Source organism: Passer domesticus, chromosome 5, assembly GCF_036417665.1.
Source record: "Passer domesticus isolate bPasDom1 chromosome 5, bPasDom1.hap1, whole genome shotgun sequence".
NCBI lineage: Eukaryota > Metazoa > Chordata > Aves > Passeriformes > Passeridae > Passer > Passer domesticus.
In genome coordinates this window covers 13,577,186-13,600,196 of record NC_087478.1, presented here as the reverse complement: position 1 = coordinate 13,600,196, position 23,011 = coordinate 13,577,186, and the positions used below count along the sequence as shown (strand labels likewise).

At 35.6% G+C, this 23,011-nt stretch overlaps 1 protein-coding gene across 4 annotated transcripts in view; it reads left to right on the top strand.

Moving 5' to 3' along the window:
• LRRK2 (leucine rich repeat kinase 2) overlaps positions 1 to 23,011 on the top strand; it is a 63,621-nt gene that overhangs the window by 28,434 nt on the left and 12,176 nt on the right. For all 4 annotated transcript variants that reach the window (XM_064422050.1, XM_064422051.1, XM_064422052.1 and 1 more), the window contains 24 exons: positions 282 to 537; positions 762 to 950; positions 2,320 to 2,441; positions 3,193 to 3,262; positions 3,713 to 3,933; positions 4,464 to 4,714; positions 5,846 to 5,994; positions 7,749 to 7,842; positions 8,889 to 9,075; positions 9,462 to 9,643; positions 10,179 to 10,408; positions 11,408 to 11,535; positions 12,593 to 12,811; positions 14,598 to 14,799; positions 15,419 to 15,507; positions 16,082 to 16,269; positions 17,203 to 17,357; positions 18,233 to 18,379; positions 18,533 to 18,724; positions 19,472 to 19,618; positions 19,951 to 20,051; positions 20,223 to 20,413; positions 21,080 to 21,240; positions 22,053 to 22,223. In XM_064422050.1, coding sequence (XP_064278120.1) covers positions 282 to 537; positions 762 to 950; positions 2,320 to 2,441; positions 3,193 to 3,262; positions 3,713 to 3,933; positions 4,464 to 4,714; positions 5,846 to 5,994; positions 7,749 to 7,842; positions 8,889 to 9,075; positions 9,462 to 9,643; positions 10,179 to 10,408; positions 11,408 to 11,535; positions 12,593 to 12,811; positions 14,598 to 14,799; positions 15,419 to 15,507; positions 16,082 to 16,269; positions 17,203 to 17,357; positions 18,233 to 18,379; positions 18,533 to 18,724; positions 19,472 to 19,618; positions 19,951 to 20,051; positions 20,223 to 20,413; positions 21,080 to 21,240; positions 22,053 to 22,223 — 4,042 coding nt within the window. The remainder of the gene's footprint in view (positions 1 to 281; positions 538 to 761; positions 951 to 2,319; positions 2,442 to 3,192; positions 3,263 to 3,712; positions 3,934 to 4,463; positions 4,715 to 5,845; positions 5,995 to 7,748; positions 7,843 to 8,888; positions 9,076 to 9,461; positions 9,644 to 10,178; positions 10,409 to 11,407; positions 11,536 to 12,592; positions 12,812 to 14,597; positions 14,800 to 15,418; positions 15,508 to 16,081; positions 16,270 to 17,202; positions 17,358 to 18,232; positions 18,380 to 18,532; positions 18,725 to 19,471; positions 19,619 to 19,950; positions 20,052 to 20,222; positions 20,414 to 21,079; positions 21,241 to 22,052; positions 22,224 to 23,011) is intronic.

Below are 23,011 nucleotides of genomic sequence, written 5' to 3'. Positions count from 1 at the left end.
CATTCATTTCTGCCTGAAAATTGCGTGCACTCATGACAAAAATTACAATCTCTCAAAGCTTTTGAGAGATTTGGGCAAAGCCTTCGTGGAAGATGGAATTGGTACTCAGACACCTTAGGCCGGCATTTACTTCCAGGAGTAAGGAATTGAATAATTGAGAAAGAGACACAATCCTAAAAATGAAGTCAGTCTGAATTTGAAACAAGCGTCTTAAGTGCAGTCTGAGCTGTTACTTGAATGCTTCATATTCTTGGTTTGTTTTAATTGCTTTTCCCTATTAGGTTTGTGAGAAAGGAAGTAATCCTAAATTGGTGGAATTGTTACTAGCCAGCGGTGCACGAGAGCAGGATGTTCGGAGTGCTTTGACCATCAGTATAAAGAGAGGAGATAGCCAGATCATCAGCTTGCTATTAAAGAAGCTTAGCCTTGATGTCACCAACAGCAGTATTTGTCTTGGAGGATTTGGTTTTGGCAGATTAGAGCCTTCCTGGCTCATTCCTTTGTTCCCAGATAAACTTACTCAAACAAGAAAACAGAGTGAGTATACATAGAAATTGCTGTACAAAATGTGTCAATATCTTTTGATGATGCTATGAATGTGTTTTAGGTGAAGACTTTCAGTTGAGAATTTCTTCATAGCATTCAGCTTGCTGTAGAAAGTTTGGCAAAACTTGAAAATAAATCAAGTTATTTCTGTTATTTTTTAAGTTACGTAGATTTTTTGGTGATTATTTTATCTTTTCCATTTCTTGTACATATAGATGCAGGTTCTGCACTGGCAAGGATGGTGCTCAAATTCCAGATGAAGAACATTTCAGAGGATAGATCAAGAGCCTCCTCTGATCCAAACTTGTCTGAAGATGGAGTGGACAGAAACTATGACTGGAATTTCATACCTGACCCATTAGTGGACAGTATTTTTCCTTTGAGTGATGATATTGATAGTGAAGGTAATTGTTTTTCTTTTCTTATTTTGCTTTTTATAATCCAAATCTAATGTACTAGGGCTAGATATAGCCATAAATCAGTTGTTTATTTGTATTTGAGATTTAACACCTCCCATGAAGAAAATAACTTCTATCTAAAATTTTGTTTGGGGTAACATTGGAAAATAGTTCGTGGGGAGTATGTGCTTCATCTACAAAACTAAGACCTTGAAGAATTTTACACATTTAGAATTAATTTGTCATGCATTTAGTTTTTTGTAGAGAGAAAGAGTAAGATTCTTGCAACTGAATTTAGATTTTGACTTTTTCTGTCTCTTTCTGAGCTGCCTTTATAGACTATGACAAAAAGCAAGAGCTTCACAAGCCCAATTTGTCTCATCATGAAGTCAGGTGTATTGTGATCTAGAAACTCCTCTGTTCCCTGGGTAGTCTGTAAATAAAGTTCATGCAACCAGATTTGGTATAGAGGACTATGTTATTAACAAATAAAGTAGGTGAAACAAGCCCTATCCAAAGATAACTAATTGACCAGAAAGTGTAAATGACAGGTTTATGTTCAGCCCAACACCATCCTTTGTAACCAGAACATTTGAATACCTTTAACTTATAGAAAGACAGGACTTCTGTCTATAATACCAGCAACTTAATAATTAAAATAGCCTTAATTTTTAATGTATCTTTTTTGTTGTTCAAGTGTTGCTCTTGTTTTAGATCAGCTGGTTACTTAAAATCAACACAGATGAAGAATTTGAATTTTGGAATCAGAAAATCCTAAGCAACTTTTTATTCTGCTTTGTTCTTTTTCTTATATCATTCAGCACCACTTTTAATTTCTGTAGGTCTATTTGTTGCCCCGTGTAGAATAGTTGTTATCATAAAAAAATGCAGGAGTGGTTTTGGGAGTTTTAAAAGTAGCTTTGAGAAGAGCTCCCCAGTTGTCTCCTAAATCACCAAATCTAGAGTGGCATTTGATGTTTCATTCTCAATAAATGTGGGAATGCAAATTTATGTATTGAAATACAACTCTTTCCTATTTTAAGAAATTTATACTTAAGTAGCAGAAACATGTGCTATAAAACATGCATAATAATCCCAACCCAATGGAAATTTTGTGTCATAAATCATCAGTGCAGGTCCTGCAGTCACCTGCAGGTCCAACTTGAAGAAAGTCAAGTGAGTATGTCCCCTCTGCTCTAAAACACTCTGACAGCATTCTTGGCCTACTGCACATAGAATTGACCAGTGAGATCTTACCAGTATTGATGCTTTTGAAATGCATCTCTTCTTTGTATGTCAGCATCTGTAGTACAGTTGAATTCTGAGCCTCATCTCTAAATACGTTTTCTTGCCTATTTCTGTTCCTGTGTTCAAGGAAGTGAAGGTTCACTTTTTACAAAAAAGAAGTCCAACTCCATTGCAGTTGCAGATTTATATTGTAGGGAAATGGCATGTCAGAGAGGTTCTCCTACTTTGCCACGACATTCCTACTCTGTGGTAAGTCAGATCCATGCTCATTCCAGGCTTTTAAGTCCATCTACGTAGCCTACTCCAAAACTGTTAATAATCAAGTGATAGGAAAGGTCATGTAGCCATATGGGCTTTGTCCCACTGTTGCCATTCAGTGTTTCCTTCTGTTGTGGTCCACTGCATGGATGAGTTTATGTCAGCAAAAGTTTATGATCACTAAAAAGTAGACACCCTTTTGAAGTGTTCAAATTTCCAGTCTGGTGTTCAAGTGGAAATATAGGAATCATGGGCCCAGTCACAAAACCTTAACTTCCCCTTAGTGAAGCTGATCTTCAGTAATGATCAATGGACAGAGACTGATTCCCTAAGAAGACATAAGAGGACAAATTGGTGGAATAGAAGTAAGGTTCCTTTGGAAGGAGCTTGTCTCTTTCCATTGACTGTAAAGGGGAACTGGAGAGACTGGCTTTCCTAGAGAAACTTATGTTTTGTAATACTCTGCTCCATTCTGTTACTGGACCCTAGTGAAAGTCATTCTGGGTTGCCAGAAATGCACTGCTTCCATTCACTTTAAATCAACCATTCTTTCATATTTCATGGATCAATATGTTTCACAAAGATGTGACCTATTGTTGTTTTGAGTTCAAGTGTATAGTTTTTTTGTGTTCTCCTTATAAACTCTGATAAAAAGAAATCACAATAAAAAGAGTTTTACTGAATTTGGATGATTTCAGAACATGCATATGTTCCTAAATGCTTTTTCTCTTGCATTTTGCAGGGACCTGGCTCAGATTATGAACCATTAATGAAACAAAGACGAAAACTCTTGCTCTCAGATGAATCCCCCAGTAAGTAAACTGTACTGTTTGAGGTATTAACAGATTTTGCATCCTTAATGCTTACACAAGCATAGCATGCAAAGATTTGAGACACATTATATATTTGTTTAAGAGGAGGATACATTTTGGAAATACTACAGTAAAGTACAAATAATGCATATATAGAGATTTTTATTTTTTGGAGTCAACAAATAATTTATGTAGGCAATGAAATTTCATGAGTGCCCCTTTTAGCTTTCAAAAGCTCCTTCTGTTGTGCAGTGCATAAACATTCACCTCTTTCCATGCTCTACTGTCTTATAAATTTCTGTGTCTTAATACAATTCTTCATGGATTTGGATCTTAACCAATATCCAAACATTCACTTTCTTCTGCATCTTTAGATCCCAAGCTAAATGATCATAATTTTACCTAAATGATAAATTAAATCATGGTATTTTCACATTTTTGTTTTAATAGAAGGCATCTCAAAATTGTCATCACATATAAGACCATCAGACAGTCTTTCTTCACTGATCTCAGAGAAAGAATATATTAAATCACTAGATCTTTCATCAAATGAGCTGGAGAACATTGATGCCATCAGCCAGAACAGCTGCTTAATTAGTCATCTGGAACACCTTGAGAAACTGGAGCTCCACCAAAATGCTCTTACAAACATTCCAGAACAACTGTGTGAAGTAATTCTGCATAATTTTATGTAACACATGTTGAAATTAGTTAAAATGAAGTGTTGATCTCTAATAATGTAATCCATATATATTGTAATAATGTATTCATAGCAATATTATTCAAGAAAATAGGTGTATATTTTGGCATGCCTCATACATTTACTCAACTTTCATTCAGTGGATTCATGTTCATTAGAAATAGAAGTGTTTTTATGGGATTGTTTTAAGTAATTTACTGCAGAGAACTGCTTTAAGATGTGTGATATTAAGTAGCATAATAGTGGCAATGGAACAGGGAGCTGCAGGCAATGAATATCTTAAATTTTATGAAATGGAGCTAATTGTTTTTCAATAATGCCCTATACTTTATTTTTTTGTAGAAATACTATAGGTTACATTGGTATGATTGCTATTTTCTGCTACTTTTCTGTGTGAGATAAATATACATAAATTAATAATTTGTATAAAAATATAACTCAATTGCAAACATATAAATTAATATTTTAACTTCTTACAAACAAATTATCCTTTTCTTTCAGAACTTGAAATGCCTGACTTACCTGGATTTGCACAGTAACAGATTTACTTCTTTCCCCATACACTTACTGAGAATGAATTGTATCGCAAATCTCGACATCTCGCGCAATGACATTGGGCCTTCCTTTGCTTTGGATCCCTGCCTCAGATGTCCAACTCTAAAGCAACTTAACCTTTCATACAACCAGCTGGTGTGCACTCCTGAATTTCTTACAAGTGTTGCTGAAAATCTGGAGCAGCTCTTGCTGGAAGGGTGAGTAGCATGAGAAAATGGACTGTAGCATTACAAACATAATAGGAAATAGTAGATTTGTCATGCAGAATGATGACTCTTCACAGCATGTAAAGAATTATTTAGTCACTGGTAAAATACTGCCATTGTCTTCCAAATGTGTAAATTGCTACAGTTTTTGTAGTTGGATTGCAAAGTACAAGATGTGAGAACGACTTTGGACCTTGATAGAATCTAATAGCAGCACTGTTCCATTACCATACTAAATATATTGTAGCTCAGTTTCTTTCTGCCATACTATTAATCCACAGGGCTGTGTAGTCTGACATATTCAACTAGGTTTTCTGTATACACAATACAGTTTCCACTGTATTTCATTTGCATAAAAGCTTTTCTGGAAGTAGTAGTAATCTAATTTTAGGTATTGGTATGGATGTGTTTTAAACCACAGAAACATGTAAACATATAGTTTTTTGTTTGCCAGCACTTATTATCCTATTTCTTAGTAAGGTAATTCATACCTATGTGGAATTCTTAAGAATGCAATTGGTGATAGCTCTGTAAACTGCAGAGACTGTCTCATTAATTTCCTACAGTTCTTGCTAAATGAGATGGTGAACTTTGTTAGTAATACTGCCCTGGCATAACAGTGGATGGATCTTTTATCTCTGTATTTTTGGGATATTTCTTTTCTCTTACTAGTGTTCTTCTCCCCAGAATACATTTTGTAAAATCATATACTCATCCTGAATTGCATTCCATACAGGAATCCTTTTCTAAAAAATTTAGTAGGTTGTTTGTAATTCTGTAATTATGATATTGCAAACACATGGTACACAGAATCTCTCACAAACACTGCAAACCTCTTTGCAAGAAATTGAGCTCCAGTATGTAATGAGAAAATTTAACCTTACAATACATTTTGACACTTGGTCTTCAAATTAATTAAACTAATTTTAATATCAGTTATGTTATTCCTTGTTGCTACGTGTACTAGTGTTTTTGCTGTTTTGCTCAGTCTCTATGTGGATGAAGTTTTCTTTTTGCTTTACTGGTGTAATGATGACTTTGTCAGATCAACATTACTTTCACCTTTTCCCTAATTGTTTCTAAATAAAACATGGATTGTCTTTTTTCTTGTTGTTATCATAGAAACAAAATTTCGTGCTTATGTTCACCCCTATGCTTGAAAGACCTGAAAATTTTAAACATTAGTAAGAACAGTATTTCATCCCTTGCTGAGGATGTCTTCATGGGCTGTACAAAACTGGAGCAGTTCAATGCCAGGATGAATGTTCTTGGTAAGTATCTGTGAAAACAGGATTCACCTTCTAGAAACTATTCAAGTCATAAAATTCCTCTGCCACCAACATTTAGAATCTTGGGAGAACAGAAAAGAGTAATACCACATGTACTAGTCCTTGTTTATACAGTTTCCTAAGCATCAGCTTTTGATCACTGAAACATAGGGTATGCTTCCAGTCATTTGATCTGACTCACCTCACCTCCTCTTGTTCCTGCATTTGGAGTGGATGCTGTAAAAATGACTGAGTGTGCTTGAGATTGCACACACTGTTAAGGAAGGTTCAAAGAATAGAAAATTATTAGCTTGCAAATCTAGTAGTAATACGGGTTTAATACTGTACTGTAATACATAGATGCATCCTGGCTTGTACCAGCAGCAGTGTGGCCAGCAGGACCAGGGCACACAGGGGGACAGTCATAAGGGATTGCCACCCTGTACTCAGCACTGGTCAGGCCACTCCTCAAATCCTGCCTTCAGTTTTGGGCCTCTCACTTCAAGAAAGATGTTGAGGTGCTGGAGTGAATCCAAAGAAGGACAGAGGAGCTGCTGAAGGGTCTAGAGCACAAGTCTGATGGGGAGCACTAGGGGTGAACCTTACCACTCTACAACTACCTGAAAGGAGGCTGCAGCCAGGTGGGGTTGGTCTCTTCTCCCAAGGAACAGGCAATAGAATAAGAGAAAATGACCTCAAGTTGTGCCTGGGGACGTTAGATTGGGTATTAGGGAAAATTTCTTCACTGAAAGAAGCACTGGAATAGGCTGCGCAAAGTGGTTGAGTTAGCATCTCTGGAGGTATTTAAAAGACGTGAACGTGGCCTTTAGGTCTTTAGTGGTGAACTTGGCAGTGTAGGGTTAATGGTTGGGCACAATAGTCTTAGAGGTCTTTTCCAACCTATGTGATGATGCTATGATTAAATATTTGGCACACTGTATCCAGCATTATCTTCAGAACAAGAGAGAATGTTTGGTTCAGTTGCCTGCATGTAGGTGTCATTTGAGACGCCTGAATCATCCCCCTGGGCTTTCAGCTTCTGGTCCAGAAAAAGCAGATCTGTGTTTTATATCCACAGCTCCCGTGTTTTATCTTTAAACCTTGTGCACACAGCTCAGGTAGCACAGGGCAGATCCCCTTCACTGGAACCCAGAGTTAAGGACCTGAATTGAGTCCATCCAGAGTGTGGATCAGTGGCTTAGCATATTTTTTTGTAACGGTGTCAAAATCACTTTATTTATGCAAAATAAAAATTATACAAATAAGATTTTCAATGATACTGTGAAAAATGATGAATTACTGTTTGAATTTATTCTTTCAAGACATACAATCTTCTATTTAGAAATTAGTGTCACATTATTTCAGAAGGTAACTTTTACAATTGCATTAAACACAGCTGAATGATTAGATTCATTTTTATAAGAATGAATAAGTGAATAAGACCCAACAAATCCTAGGTCACATGGGAATCTTTTGTATACTTGTAGTACAATAAAGTGTAAGTAAGATTATTTTGGTGTTTAATGGCACCAGGAGATGAAGGATAACAATGCATAATTTGTTAAAAGACAATATATTCATTAATTTTGGGACTTTAGTTTTTAATAAGCTTTAAGAAAAAGGATTTGAACTCTGCCTTTGTAGGTGATATCTTTGTATGAAAAGGATAGACTGACCTTTTAGTCTGTGTAAACTCCAGATAAAAATAATTTAAACCATTCTTAAAATCATAGGATTAACGCCTTTTTCTGCTCTAGAAAAGATACCTGACTTGTCATCCAGCATAACAAGTTTAAAATTATCCCAGAATTGTTTTATTAATGTTCCAGAAGCAATTCTTCTTCTACCACAGTAAGTTACTCTTTTATTCATTGATGTTAATGTCAAGTTATTGATAAAGAGAATCTGATGACAAAATTATTGTTATGCAGAAAATTCTGTATGGTTTACTGATTTTCAGGGAATCCTCACTGGTTAAATCCATAACATGGTAGCTTTTACACTGAAGACAAATTAGTCACATTTTTTTCATGATTCTGAAAATTTCTCTTCCTCAGATTCAAACTGTTATTGTTGAAAATATATTCCTTCACAGCTGAAGCTGACAATTCCTGCTGAGAATACTAGAATTAATCTCATATTTCCTTGGAACCAACAATAAAAATATATCAGCAATTTTTCCTTTTTGAGTTCTGCAGACTTTTGCTACTGAGATTAGTTTTTCACTTCCTAAATAGCATGAGATACTTATTTATTCTCAAAGAAAAACACTTCCTCCAGAAGGACTTGTGATAAAGATGCATGTGACATTTATTTTGCTATACCTTCAAAGCATTACTTATGTGAAAATTGGACTTTTGCTTTTTTATAGAAGTTGCTGACCTTAACAGATCACTAGAATGAGATTGTGGAGGGAGTGCTTGGAAGGGGTGATCCAATAGGTGTGGGAAGTTGTGTGTGCTGATGGTACCATAGAGAGAGCAGATCCACAGATCTGGGAATTTATATTAATGAAATTAACATGATATTGCACAACTTCAGCATGCTAACATTCACAGCTTCAGATTTAATGATGTGTTGAAAAAAAAATGCAGTTTCCAGGTTCTGCATCTCCCAGCTCAGACAAATGAAGAAGGTGTTGCATGCATTTTTGTGTGGTTCATGTTTCATAGTAACATAAACTTGTCCAATAGGTCTAGGTGAACTGTGTAATTTCTGCACATACATGTATTTGCATCCAAGTGTATCTGCTTGTATTTGTAGTTCAATCAGAAAACCATCTCTTCTGATAGCTAATCCACTTGTTTATTAAAAATTAATACAGCTTTGCTTCCAGCTAATCTGGGTTTTACTTTTTCATTTGCTAACTTCTCTCTTTTTTATTTTCATGTTTTTAGTTTGAGATCAGTAGATTTAAGCCAAAACAAGATCACAAGCCTGCCTGGACCAATGCACTGGAAATCACTGAATTTAAGGGAGCTGTTATTTAATCACAATCAAATAGATGTCTTGGACTTGAGTGAAAAGGCATGTGCATGGTCTAGGCTAGAAAAGCTACACCTCTCCCACAACAAGTTAAAGGAGGTAAAGTGTAAGATTCTACCTAAAGAAAATTTAATTGCTTTTCAGTTGAATGCAGTTTTTCAATGTTAATTTGATTTTCGTGTCACCTCTCATACAATTGCATTGTGTTAGTGAAATGGTATGTAAGTGCAAATATTTCCTTTCTCTGTGAGGGAAAATTGCTGTATGCTATTCAGCTTTTCTGCCTGGAATGTGTCATATAATCAGTTTGTATACTGAATTACTTAGAAAGTCTTTTCTCTCTTACTTTGGGATATTAGGCCTGTTTTTTACAAAAAAAGGAACTACAGCAGTAAAAATAATACCTAGTTCTGTTAAATAATTAATGTGTTCATGTTCCTCATTTTTTTAACATTTTATTGCCCTTTAAATGTTATTTTATTTAGATTCCTCCTCAGATTGGCTTCCTAGAGAACTTGACTTCTCTGGATGTAAGTCATAATCCTGATTTGAGATTCTTTCCTGATGAAATGGGAAGACTGTCCAAAGTCTGGGATCTTCCTTTGGAAGGACTCCATCTTAATTTAGACTTCAAGCATGTGGGATGCAAAGCCAGAGACATTATCAGGTTTGTTTCCCTATTCTTCTTGAATATTCCTGGTTTGCTTTCTTGGGATTTGCAGTAAAAAAGAGAATTATTGAGAAGATAACATGCTGATTTGAAAAGACATGCTGGTTTGTCATATGAAATCCAGCATGCTGTTGTGGGGAGGTTTTGATAACACACAAAGATAAAATAGAGTGGTTTAGACCATACTAGTATTACCTCTTGAATTTGGTGCTTCCACAAACTGTGCAATAAATTGGTGCTTACTAATTATTTGTAATATGTTTATTGTGTTTATTGTGTTCCACAGTTCCTCTGTGCACTGCACAGAGCACAATTTTGGGATAATTACAAAGCAATAAAAGACATATTTTGAATTAAACTTCAGCTTTTAAACTAGAGATTAGAGTAGACAGTTAAAAGAACAGAAATATCAAACAGATATTGAAAATTTGAGGAAAATGGTATGGTTCTAGATTTTTCTTTCTTTTTGAGTTCTGTTCGTCTTTTTCTCTGTTATACACTTCTGTGAGTTTTGCAAACCTTTTTCTACCAGATTTCTTCAGCAGCGACTGAAGAAGGCTGTGCCTTATAACAGAATGAAGCTCATGATTGTTGGAAACACTGGCAGTGGGAAAACTACCCTGCTGCAGCAGCTCATGAAAAGCAAACGAACAGAACTGGGCTCTCCAAAAGCCACAGTAGGCATTGATGTAAAAGACTGGATCATTCAAGGGAAAGGCAAAATGAAGAAGGAGCTTATATTAAATGTGTGGGACTTTGGAGGTATTTCCTCAGTTTATTTTTCTTTACTATTGTCTTTTCTAACGTTTTAATGCATTACTTATTCTTAGAGTCAGCCTGTGGTAATTCAGACTGGGGACAGTAGAATCACAAATGTACACCCAAAGTCTAATGACCACTTACAAATTAGTGGATTCTGTAAATTAGCAGCTAATACCTCAAAGCCCCAGGAATTTCTTATCACCAAATGTGGTTTGACCACTCATTTCAACTATAATATTTAAAATAATCATTTCAGAATAGTAAGAAACTGCTTGTAATCACCAGAAGAATCTTTCATTAAACTCTGTTTCTCCATTTTCTAGTCCAGGTCTCTCTAGGCTCTGCAGTATCACAGGTTTGTAAGGTCACAGGCAACAAAGCACTTAGGATGGGTCCTTGAACCTTGTGTTTCTGGAAAACTTCCTAAGTTTGGGGGAGTACAGAAGCACTTCTAAATCCAGGGCTATTTGAGGCTATAGAAAACTTAGTTTTAAACAAAGGTCTGTCATCATTTAAATACAGTCTATCACAATGCATAAGCACAGACCAGGGCCATTCAAGCTGGATGTCCAGCTTTAGCTGAAATTTTAAGTGCTTAATTATATGAATTTATTTTGAAGTTGCTGAAAGTATAGGAAAAAGGAAAGGAAGAAGGGAAAGGGAAAGGAAAGAGTGAGGGAGAAATTCAGTATTGAAATTTTGAAAGAATCACAACCTTTTAAGTTGACTATGCAGCGCCTGTGTTTATCCAGTTAAATCTTACACTTGATATAAAACCAGTGTATGTGTTTTAAAGTTACATTTCAGTCAATGAGCTACCACAGAGTGCCTTTCTAAAATTCGTAGTTTTTACGGTTTCCTGTCAATTTATATAACTTTCTGCAAACATTCATTTCACTTGTGAACACATGCTCTGGGGACATGTTTTCCTCTGCCTTTTTGTGATCTGAAGATGTTCAGTCAAGGAAGTACTAATCAATGGAAATTTTTGATCATTAGGACAAGAAGAGTTCTACAGTACCCATCCTCATTTCATGACACAGAGGGCTTTATATCTTGCTGTTTATGATCTCAGCAAAGGACAAGCAGAGGTGGATGCTATGAAGCCATGGCTTTTTAACATCAAGGTAAGACATACAGAATGGAATTTTCCTTTCCAGGGAGCTGTAGGTGAGCAGCAAATTAACCATAAATATTTATATAGGGGAAGAAGAAAAAAAATTCTTCAAAAAGTAAGAATAGTAATATTAAACAAGAGCTGAAATGCATCATGTATTGGATATGACAGTAATTTTAGATATAAAAAGACATGATAGCACCATTTTGGACGTAAAATTGTACAAAGTGATGTGCAAAAGAATAGTTTGTATATTCTGTATATTCAGTAAATATTTTGAATTTACTGATAAAAATAAGGAATAATATTAAATAAATAATGAGTTAAACTTGCATTTTTCTTTTACACCAGTATAAATTTTAGGGAAATCAGAATTAGACTAATTTAAAACTGAATTGAAATCATTGGTACTGGCTTTAAATCATTTAAACTATTAAGTGTATGTTTAATATCCTATTATTAATAGAAATTATTCCAGAACTATGGTAGGGAATTGACCTGAGAATCTGCCTGTATATTTGTCATTTTTTTCTAAGTGTTTATCTATGGAGCCATTCCGTGGTGAGTGAGCATACTTGTCTTTTCTTTTATAGGATGCTTAGCCATGACTGGGCAATACACTCACATAAAGAGTTTGTTTACTGTTAATGAACTTGTCTTTTCCACTCTTTTCACCCTGGGCAGTGATACAGGACACAGCGTTGCAATCAGTTTAGTGTTGTTGAACATCACTTCTGATGTATTCTCCTTTGCTGTGCAGTACCTGCTGGTGTTTCCCTGCTGCTCTGTTCCAATGACAGCTAACAAAGTACCATATCTTTTGGATTTTCCATTTTGTTAGATGTCCTTAACAAATACTGTCCCTCTTTTTTACTGCCAATAGTGTTAATCTGCAAAGAATGAAATACAGATATGCACTCCTTCCTTTTAGAAAAGCTAATTTTTTAATATTTCTATTTTGAAATAGATGGCTGTCTGAGTGTTTGACTAAATTGCTCACATTTTATGTGAATATAAAACACTAAAATCAACACTGAGTTAATCAGCAGTGTGGATCTCACTAACAGGCTCGAGCATCAACATCCCCTGTGATTCTTGTTGGCACCCATCTGGATGTTTCTGATGAAATGCAACGAAAGGCCTGCATGAGTAAAATTACCAGAGAGCTGCTGAACAAGCGAGGCTTTCCAGCAATCCAGGATTACCACTTTGTCAATGCTACAGAAGAATCTGATTCCATTATCAGACTTCGGAAAATCATCATAAAGGAGAGTCTTCACTTCAAGGTAAGATACGTACTGTCTTGATGTTGAAAATATCCATGTTTAGTTAAGTGAATACATTTTTGACCATTAATACATAATTAAATAAATTCCTGTGTGATAGCAAAGTCATCTTGCCTTCTATAAAATGTTACGCACAGCAAAATAATGAAGGAAAATCACCAGGTTTGTTTTAATTTGATTTTCTTCCCAAAAATGCAACTTAGTAAAAATACCAGCTAAGGTTTGTTTTAAAGCACTAGGACGATAAATCAAGTATTTAATTAAAAATGAGCCATCTTTGTCTTACAAAGAAATTTAATTAAAACCTTGTTTTCTTGGGCAGCATCATGTAATTACAGTAAGTATTGCAGGATTTCAGGGGACAGGAAATATGATGTTGTGGTTTGTGAAAACCAGCTGATTTCCCATTTACTGATTTCAGTTTACATAGCAGGCAACTATTTCTATAAAGAGGGAAGTGAATTAAAGCAGGAAAGGAAGATCCTGTGGACTGAGTGACCCTCCTACATTGGAATATCTGCACTTGTAATTCTATTGTCTCCAAAGTCATCCCAACTCATTCTCTGCCCTATTCTTAGCCACAACATGAAGCCCTAAGTGTGAATGAAGAGACCAGCCCAGGCATGGAGCTTGTAGAAACATAAGATCTTATCTGTAACAAAAAGAATATACTTTTTTTTTTAATTTATGCAACAACACATTTTTCATATATGTCGTAACACATGAAAGAGAAAAAGTGTGCTGTGCTACTTAAATCAATGGCAGAGCTTCATAAATCGTACCAGAACCCAAATTTCTTTTGATTGACTGGTTGGAAGATTTTATAGAGCAAATGATGTATTTATGACTAACCTCACACCAGTGGTGCTATAGATGAGTTAAAGTGTACACAACTCTCTTGTTTCTCTCAGGAATTAGCAGCTTAGCCATATCCAAATTCTCTCTAACTTCCTTCCATAGTGCAAGGAACAGCTAACCAGTCCTAAATGGCAAGGAGGTGCCTTCTCATGTGGAATGGGTTAATTCCTCCTCTCACACATCCAGTAGGCATGAATTGAGCTGCTGTTTTTATGTGGCTCTGTGTCTCACCATACTTATTGAACAGCCCAGAGAAGTTCTGCTTTTTGAAAGATACTGTTCCTTTAATGTCTACATCTCTTGAGACTATGACTTCAACTGATGTTTAAACTTCTACACAGATGTATGGATGCCTGAAGGAAATGAGATAATTACCATAAATTATGTAGGTAGTTTGTGAAAGGAATGTTACAAGGTACCTTCTTAGAGATGAGACAGCAGTTGGTTAAGTATTCAGCATTGTCATCAGGTACTCTGAAGTCTTTGAAATTACTCAAGGTACTAATTTCATCTGCACAAGGTACCAATTATATTGTTGACACATTAAAAACATCACAGTACATTGGTGAGAGAAAGATTACAGTTAAGAAGCCAGTTTGTAAATATTGGGAAAGTTGTTTCCCATTTCCTCAAAAAAGTTAGTAGGTCAGCATGCATGGAGAAGGGAGTATATATAAGGAGGTACATATGTTTCCACACAAGTAATATGGAAATATTTTCTTCTATGAGTAATTATTTATAGAAAGACATTATAATTCTGAAAGAATAATTACTTATATCTACGCTTCAGAAGCCATGCTAGTCAATAAATGAGTGTTCTTGTTCCTTTCTGCTGCTATTGATTGGACACACACTTTATATCTTGGTTTTATTTTCTTCATTTCACATGAATAAATTAATACACTTAAGATTATTCCTAATTTTACAGATCAGAGATCAACCAGTGGTTGGTCAGCTAATCCCTGACAGCTACCTGGAGCTGGAAAAGAGAATTTTGCTGGAACGTAAAAACGTCCCAGTGGAATTTCCTGTAATTGATCAGAAACGCTTGCTGGAACTGGTACAAGAAGGCCAGTTACAGCTGGATGAAAATGAGCTCCCTCATGCAATTCACTTTCTGAATGAATCAGGTAAAATATTCTCTTCAATGTGTGTTTGTTAGCATTTGTTGTAAATCTGCAGCTGACAGATCTGTACGTGATTTTACGTCTTTCGCAAGGTAGCCACAAAATGGTAGGCTGAGGTGTCTAAGCTTGGGTAACATTAGTTTATTAAACCACATTATTAGGAAGGGAATTTCATGAGATGAAGGATCAGTACTGTAACAGTTTATATCTCTTGCTCTCTTTTACCCCTCCTTGAAAACATTCTACTGCTGGTTAGGCAGCACAATTGCCGAAGAAAGGTGCAATTGCTCCAATCACTCAGACAGAATTGTGGTTAGAGAAATACATGTAACAGCTTATCTCAGTGCAGTACTGACTTCCTAAGATTCAATAATAAACCACACAGATCTTAGTAAAAAAGCAAGTCAGATTAAAAATCTAACAAAAATTCTGAGAATCAAGGTAAAGCTGAGCATGCTATGCTTGCACTCTGCTGTTCTGAGATCATCAATATAGCTGTATTTATTTTTCAAATTGTATATGTCAAGTCATCATATAATAAAAACAGCCCAGAGTAGAGTGCTTACTTTGCCTAATATTGATCTTGAGCACTGCATTGCTAATTACAGTGTTCTTTGTGCAGGTGTTCTCCTTCATTTCCAAGACCCAGCCCTGCAGCTAAGAGATCTGTATTTCGTAGATCCGAAGTGGCTGTGTAAAATCATGGCACAGGTCAGACTGAACACTTTTTGTGTATACATTTATGGTACATTTTCCCCTGTCTAAAGCCACTGTACCTCCTCAGTGTTCCTTCTTCACCATTTCTTTATTGTTTCATTATCTAGAATTTTCTCAAGGACCACCATCTTTTTAACTTGGTTCTTTCTGTTTCTGTTGCTTTCTGGACAACTGTGTTATTGCTTGTCTGTTCTTACATTGTAATGTTCAATATCATTTAAACTACAACAGACACAAGAATACATGCAGAACAGAAAAACCCCATGGATGCCAGGTAATCCTGCAATGTGTTGCCACAGGCTGGGATGAAAGATGGAACTTTGAGCTAAAGGCTGTAAGAAGGGGGGAAGAATTGTGATTGTATGCTAGGTACAGATGGCAGAGACAAGTGAGTGGATATGAAGTTGGAATGTCAGAGCAGCAGACTGACTGTTTAAGTGAGACCATCATTGAAATGTTGATCTAGAAACACTCTCAAAATTTATTATATATATTCAGATTTTCTAACCTCTGAAACTTTCATCTAATGATGAATGTACATCTGAAATTGTTTCACTTTTTTTAAAAGATTCTGATGGTGAAAGTGGAAGGCTGTTCTAAATACCCTAAGGGAATTGTGAAGCGTTCAGATGTGGAAAAATTCCTTTTGAAGAAGAGCAAGTTCCCTAAAATCTATATGTCACAATACTTTAAGCTTCTGGAAAAGTTTCAGATTGCTTTGCCATTAGGAGAGGACCAGCTACTAATCCCAAGCAGGTAAGCCATGAGCTAAATTCACAAATGACAGCCATAGAGATAGATCAAAATTGAAACCTCCCATCAGGCTCACTAGCTTCACTGATCATCAGAGCAATTTGGTGCATGAAAGCATGACATACTCTTTGTATATTACATTTTGGTAAATGCTTTCAGAAGAGATATGTTAAGCTGATCTTGTAGCAGATAAAGCTTATGTTGTATCAACATGGTGGGTAAATGGAAACTATAAATGATAGAACACTTTATGAGGATAAGACTTCTTTTACAGTTACAATGCTTCAAGACTACAGCAAGGAGGTTATAATTTAGCTTCAGAGCACTGTGCCAGCATTACAGATATTTATTGAAATATAAAAGATAACAAAACATTTCTATAACTTATTTGCATGAAGTAAGAACCACTGACAAGTTACTCAGAGGCACTATCTTCTTCAAAAAATGTAGATACTAAATGTGGTGACAAAAAAAGTGTTATGACTTTGAATGTGGTATTTTTGTTTTATCTGAAGCAGATAACTCAGTTTCTCTGCCTCAGTTACAGGCTTCCCTATGTGTTTAGTAATGTTTATGTTGCCAAGTGGAGAGTGTTTCATGGCTGCAGTGATTGGGATTTTTATGTCCTTCAAAGCCCTGGGATAGGAAGATTTTATCTGAATGTTTTACCTGCCTTATGTATGTCTCAGATTTTTCTCATATTTGCATTAAATATCTAATGATTCATTAGTGAAGTACTGTTGGGTTTAAATTACAGTCAGAACGTCACTTTGACACCAGCAAGCAGAATAAACAAACACACTATCTGTTAGCTTCCTGACCATCTGAATCATCCATTCATTAATAAATAATACATTTTACATTATAAGTAATATATGTCATAAGCTCAGATATATTACATCATCAAATACTGTCTTAATGTCTTTCTTCTTTCAGCTTGTCTGATCACAGACCTGTTATAGAGCTTCCCCACTGTGAAAATTCAGAAATTATCATCAGGCTGTATGAGATGCCATACTTTCCTATGGGATTTTGGTCCAGGCTCATCAACAGGTTGCTTGAGATATCTCCTTACATGCTATCAGGAAGAGGTACAAATCTTTGTCTTCAAAAGGAATGGTGTGCAAGTTTGCCTTGAATGCCAGCACATGCCTGTTAAAGCTTTAGTCCCCAACATTTAGCTTTAGCTAAATTGGACATTTCACAAATGTAACAAAAAGACAGTGGTCATTTTTGGAATTTAAAAGTATCCAGGAACAGATAGTGCCTGATCTTGCAGTTGTGTGCAAAAGAAAGTAAAGGTTGTCTCTCTCCTTCACATGCTAGAGATAGGGGATGTTTATTGCTATTTGCTTCCACCAAGAATACAGTAAGGGATTTGTCTTCCACACAGAAAAATAAACTGCTTTTCTTCAGGTTTACTAATTCTCCCTTTATTAAGTCTCAAAGCTTTGCTTTTATCAGAAAGAGGGGATATGTTTTTACTTTTTTTCAAGAATTCCTTGCTTTCACATGATAATACTCTACAAATATCACTTGTAAATGCCTGATGTCCGGGCATTTGAGTTTCTTCTGAGCATCAAATTCCAGTTGCATCCTGCTATTTCATGAGTGTGTGACAGGAAAAATTTAAATCACAGCTTTTTTTCATATTTTGCCTGAGATATTCTGTGCTTGAGCCTGAATGTACCTAAGCATTTCTGTAATGCCTACCTGCTGCATGACTTACCATCTGGTTAAATACTTACAGTTTGTGGGTGTGCCTTCTAGAACTGAACACAAGTTGACATATATTTAGTTTTTGTGGGGCTGTGCTGCCTGCACAGTTGTAGCCTTTATTTTGTTTCTTATTTGGGTAAGTATAACCCTACAATCATAATTATATATTCAAAGTACCATTAATTATTCTGAATATTTTAAAATTGACATTCATATTGGACTTTTAATCTAATTTTGTGTTTTCTAGAGCGAGCTCTTCGACCAAACAGAATGTACTGGAGACAAGGCATCTACTTGAACTGGTCTCCTGAAGCTTATTGTCTAGTGGAATCAGCAGTATTTGACAACAATCCAGACAGTTTTTTGAAAATTACAGCACCTTCTTGCAGAAAAGGTTAATTATTCCTGAGCCTGAATTTTACTTCGGTTTGATTGCAGCTTGGCATTTTGGTTTGTTGTGCTTCTGCCTTTGGAATATAGAGTTTATCTTTGCAATTAAAAATATGGCAGACTGGGTCTGTAATATCCCTCTTTTTGTTTCTTAAAGGGTGCATCCTTTTGGGGCAAGTTGTGGATCACATAGATTCTCTTATGGAAGAATGGTTTCCAGGTTTGTTGGAAATAGATGTTTGTGGTGAAGGGGAAACACTGTTGAAGAAATGGGCTCTGTACAGCTTTCAAGATGGTGAAGAACACCAAAAAATACTTCTTGATGACTTGCTTAGGAAGGCTGAAGAAGGTACATATTTATGCCACTTGAGGTATATAGAGGTACACTTGTATCTACACAAATAATATGCAACATCTCCTTTATAACATTTGGGTATTTCATGTTATTTAAAAATGTTTCATTTCTGTAAGAAAAAAATTACAGTGTAAGTCAAAAGCAGCTTGGGGTTTTTTTTTATTCAGAGCTGCCTAGTATATATGAGAATAGAATATGAGACAGATTGCATCTGCTCTGTGAAGTTATATAAAATAGCAATAATGGAAAGAATCATTTTGTCATAATACTGATAATGCAGCTTCAATGTTGGAACTGAATCCAGCAGATAGTAAAACTAATATTTGATCTCTTGGTTGGATCACATAGCACAGTAATTTAAAAGACAATATTCAGTATGCATTCTACATATTAACAGCATTCCTTCTTTTTACAGACAGAAAAATGATGTCTTGGTTAGTGTTACATTGCAGCATTTTTTTCACATTTCATAGGTACATATATAGAACTTTGAAAATACTTAAACATATGAGAGCCAAGAATTTGAATGGCAAACTTAATTAGTATGTATGTCAGTGTGCATACATATGTGTATATATATATACAGACATATATATATATGTATATATAAGCACATATATTAATCTTATTTTAGGTATATTGATCTTACACATTCTCAGAGGTCCTCATGCCTTTCAGTGCTTTTTCACTGATACACTTCTTTTTTTTTTTCTTTTTCATTTTCTCTTTTGTTTTCCTTAGGTGACCTTTTGGTAAATCCAGATCAGCCAAGACAGACCATTCCAATTGCTCAGATTGCTCCTGATCTGATACTGGCTGATTTGCCTAGAAATATTATGTTGAACAATGATGACCTGGAATTTGATGAAGCTCCAGAATTTCTCTTGGGTAAGCATTATTTTCTAGGGTGTGGTTTTTTTATAGAGATTATGTAAACAAATCTATTGAAGGAAGTTCTGCAAAATATGAAAAGGATTTTAGAGATCTATTTTCTGAAGAAATGTATTATTTTAAGGTGTTCTGAATTTCAGGTTATTGAGTTTTAAATTTTCCTTTAATTTGTGCACTAGGACACTGGTTTTTATTTTAGTTTAGTGATCATGAATCTTAACACAGTAAATGTTCCACGTGTTTTAAAACTGAACCCTTTCAGCTATTATTTTTGAGAAATGGTTGTTATCCCTTTTTTAATAATACTCTTCAATGTTGTTGTTCAAAAGGTGATGGTGGGTTTGGATCTGTGTACCGTGCATCCTATGGTGGTGAAGAGGTTGCTGTGAAGATTTTCAATAAACATACTTCCCTCAGGCTCCTAAGACAAGTAAGAAATCCTGCCTTTTTTCTGTAGTGCTGCTCTTGGAGTACCAGCCCTAGCAAGGAGTTTTAAAAGTTTAAGTAAATTGCAAGTTCTTGTTCCAAACCATTCCTCAGTTAACTTCACTTGTAGAGATTATGCTTTTTGCACTATTTCATCTGATTTTACAATTGACAGGAGCTTGCAGTCCTTTGTCACCTCCACCACCCCAGTCTGGTGTCTTTGCTGGCTGCTGCAATCCGTCCCCGGATGCTGGTGATGGAATTGGCCCTCAAAGGATCTCTTGATCGTTTGCTTCAGCAGGACAGTGCAAGTTTGACTAGAACACTTCAGCACAGGATAGCTCTGCATGTAGCAGATGGCTTGAGGTAAATGTGACTTCTGCATTGCTGTAAAAACGGGATATAGCTTCAAAGATGATATACTGCAAATGAAAATCTTCTGTTCTCTCACATCTCAAGCAGAATGTTTCCTGGGTCAGACAAATGCTTGTATTTTTATGGTTGATTGGCTGATAATGTAATGCATACTTTAATTACCTGTTTTTTTCCTGCTAATGAGTGATGCTCATATAAGCAGAGAAATTGCAAGACTCTGCATGCAGTTTCCATGTGGCTGTTGATTTCTTAATGAAATGTCAAAGAAATGAATTTAGTGCATTTTTCAAGTTCTGAAAGTCCTTTAATCACCTCACCTCATTTCCGTGTGACTTTAAAGTGAAAAAACCTGCAAGAGGGTTAAGCTTAAGGTTCTAAGATGCATTTTTCAAACTATCAGTGACTCTTCAGATAAAACTTGGTACTAAAATACTGCAATGTAAATAGTAAAGTAGTAAACAGTAAACAGTATTTCAGAACAATTCTAAAGTCATCATCCAGAAAGGCTGTGTCATGTTGGTTATGTTTGACATTTTTAACACAATATTTCATGTTAGAAAGCACAATTTACTGTTACAAGAATAATGCACTCAGTGTGTGTATACAGATGCATCCCTAACTTGTGAATGCTTTCAGTAAATATTTTTTCATCACTAGGTACCTGCATTCAGCCATGATCATCTACCGTGATTTAAAGCCTCACAATGTGTTGCTCTTTACCTTATATCCCAATTCAGCTGTTATTGCAAAAATAGCTGACTATGGCATTGCCCAGTATTGCTGCCGAATGGGAATAAAAACCTCAGAAGGCACACCAGGTATGGAAATAGGATTTGATTTAAAGTCCATTATGTCCAAAAATAGCTAATATATTTTTCATGTAGTCTGTAAGAAGTAACTCAAATCTATATTCTACTCAAAAATCACAAGAAGTAGTCCTAATCATATTACAAGTTGTGATGTCAGATTTATACCTTTTTTGGCCATTCCTCCTGTTCATGTTTGAAGACCTTTTAGAACAATCAAGGAGTATATTAAAGGTTTGAAAAGAAGAAATTAAATTACATGCATTCATAATAATTTTTTGTTGTCTGGTTTTAATATGGTTATTGTGATATTGAAATTATACTGCTAAAATATCTTTCTTTAATTTCTAGTAAAGTGTGCATAAGTCTTATTTTTTTTAAAGGCAATAAATATCTTCACTGTTCCCCAACTTTAGAGAGAACCTATTGCATCCATTCTAAAGCCCTGAACAGTTCAACCACTTTGAGAAGTTCCTTTAGGTCTTTTAAATTGTTCTTGGGACTGTGACTTCAAGTGTTAAATGTTAGGCCATCAATAAAAACTGCAGACTTGCCCTTGATTTTCAGCACTCATTGATAAAGTAATTATTCTACATTAAAAGGGACAGGAGCTCTGTAACTGATGTACTGTCCCCTTCTTTTATACTTACTGCTGATATTTTTGGAGTTCTGCCAAATACAAGCTATTGCCAGCCCAGAAATAGCTTGATGTTTTTCCTCACACTTCCTGTGCCATTTTTATCAATAATTGTTTACTTTTTAAAGTACAAAGGTGGCTTCATCTTGATATGAAGCATACTTATTAATGAATGATTTATTTGCAGGATTTCGAGCACCAGAGGTTGCCAGAGGAAATGTTATTTACAATCAGCAAGCTGATGTTTATTCATTTGGCTTGCTGCTTTATGACATTTTAACAGGAGGAGGTAGAATAATGGAAGGCTTGAAGTTTCCAAATGAATTTGATGAATTAGCAATACAAGGAAAATTACCAGGTATGCCTTGTTTCTAAAAGTGTTAGCTTTTGTCCTGCCTCCAGAAATAGCATATCTTATGAGTTATGTTGTATCTAACAATGATCATAGAAGGAGACTTAGAAAAATACAACATTCTTCATATTCCTTCTGCATTACAATACGTAATTATTGGCTGCTGGAAAGAAGATTAAACAGGCTATCAGGCTGGACATGATGTAATCATCTGGACAACATAATTTGGGCAACTTCTGCCAGTGTTGAGAGTTGCTGAATTTTTATAGCACTACAAGTTGAATGTCTGGTGTTCTTATTTATTGCCCAGCAATAGTGGATATACTCATGAAACATTCTTTAAGGAGTATTTTGCTCCATTTAGGAAAGAACAGCATCACTCAGTCTGGCATAGCTTCTCTATTATGAGAGACAGAGTGTTCATACATTTTCTGCTCCTTTAGGAGAACAGTCCAGTTCTAAGCTCAGACAGTTTCTGCCCCCTTCCTGAAGAGGATATCCCAGGAACTGATGACTAAGTATCTCTTAAATGCAGCTGTACTGACTGTATTATAAGCCCTGTGGAATAATTGAAGTATTGGTTTCTGGAGATAGTACAGTTCCTTCCACCTGTGCTCATAATTTCTGTATTTCCACCAAAAGAGGGGCTGGCTGATTTCTCAAGCAAACAGTGCCTGTCTTTGGCTGCTCTGAATATGTTTATTTGCAGGTATATCACTAATGTTACCTCTGTCTGAGCTAGGACTGGAATATTTGCTGTGGATTATGATAAACTAAAAAGAAAAGCAATACAG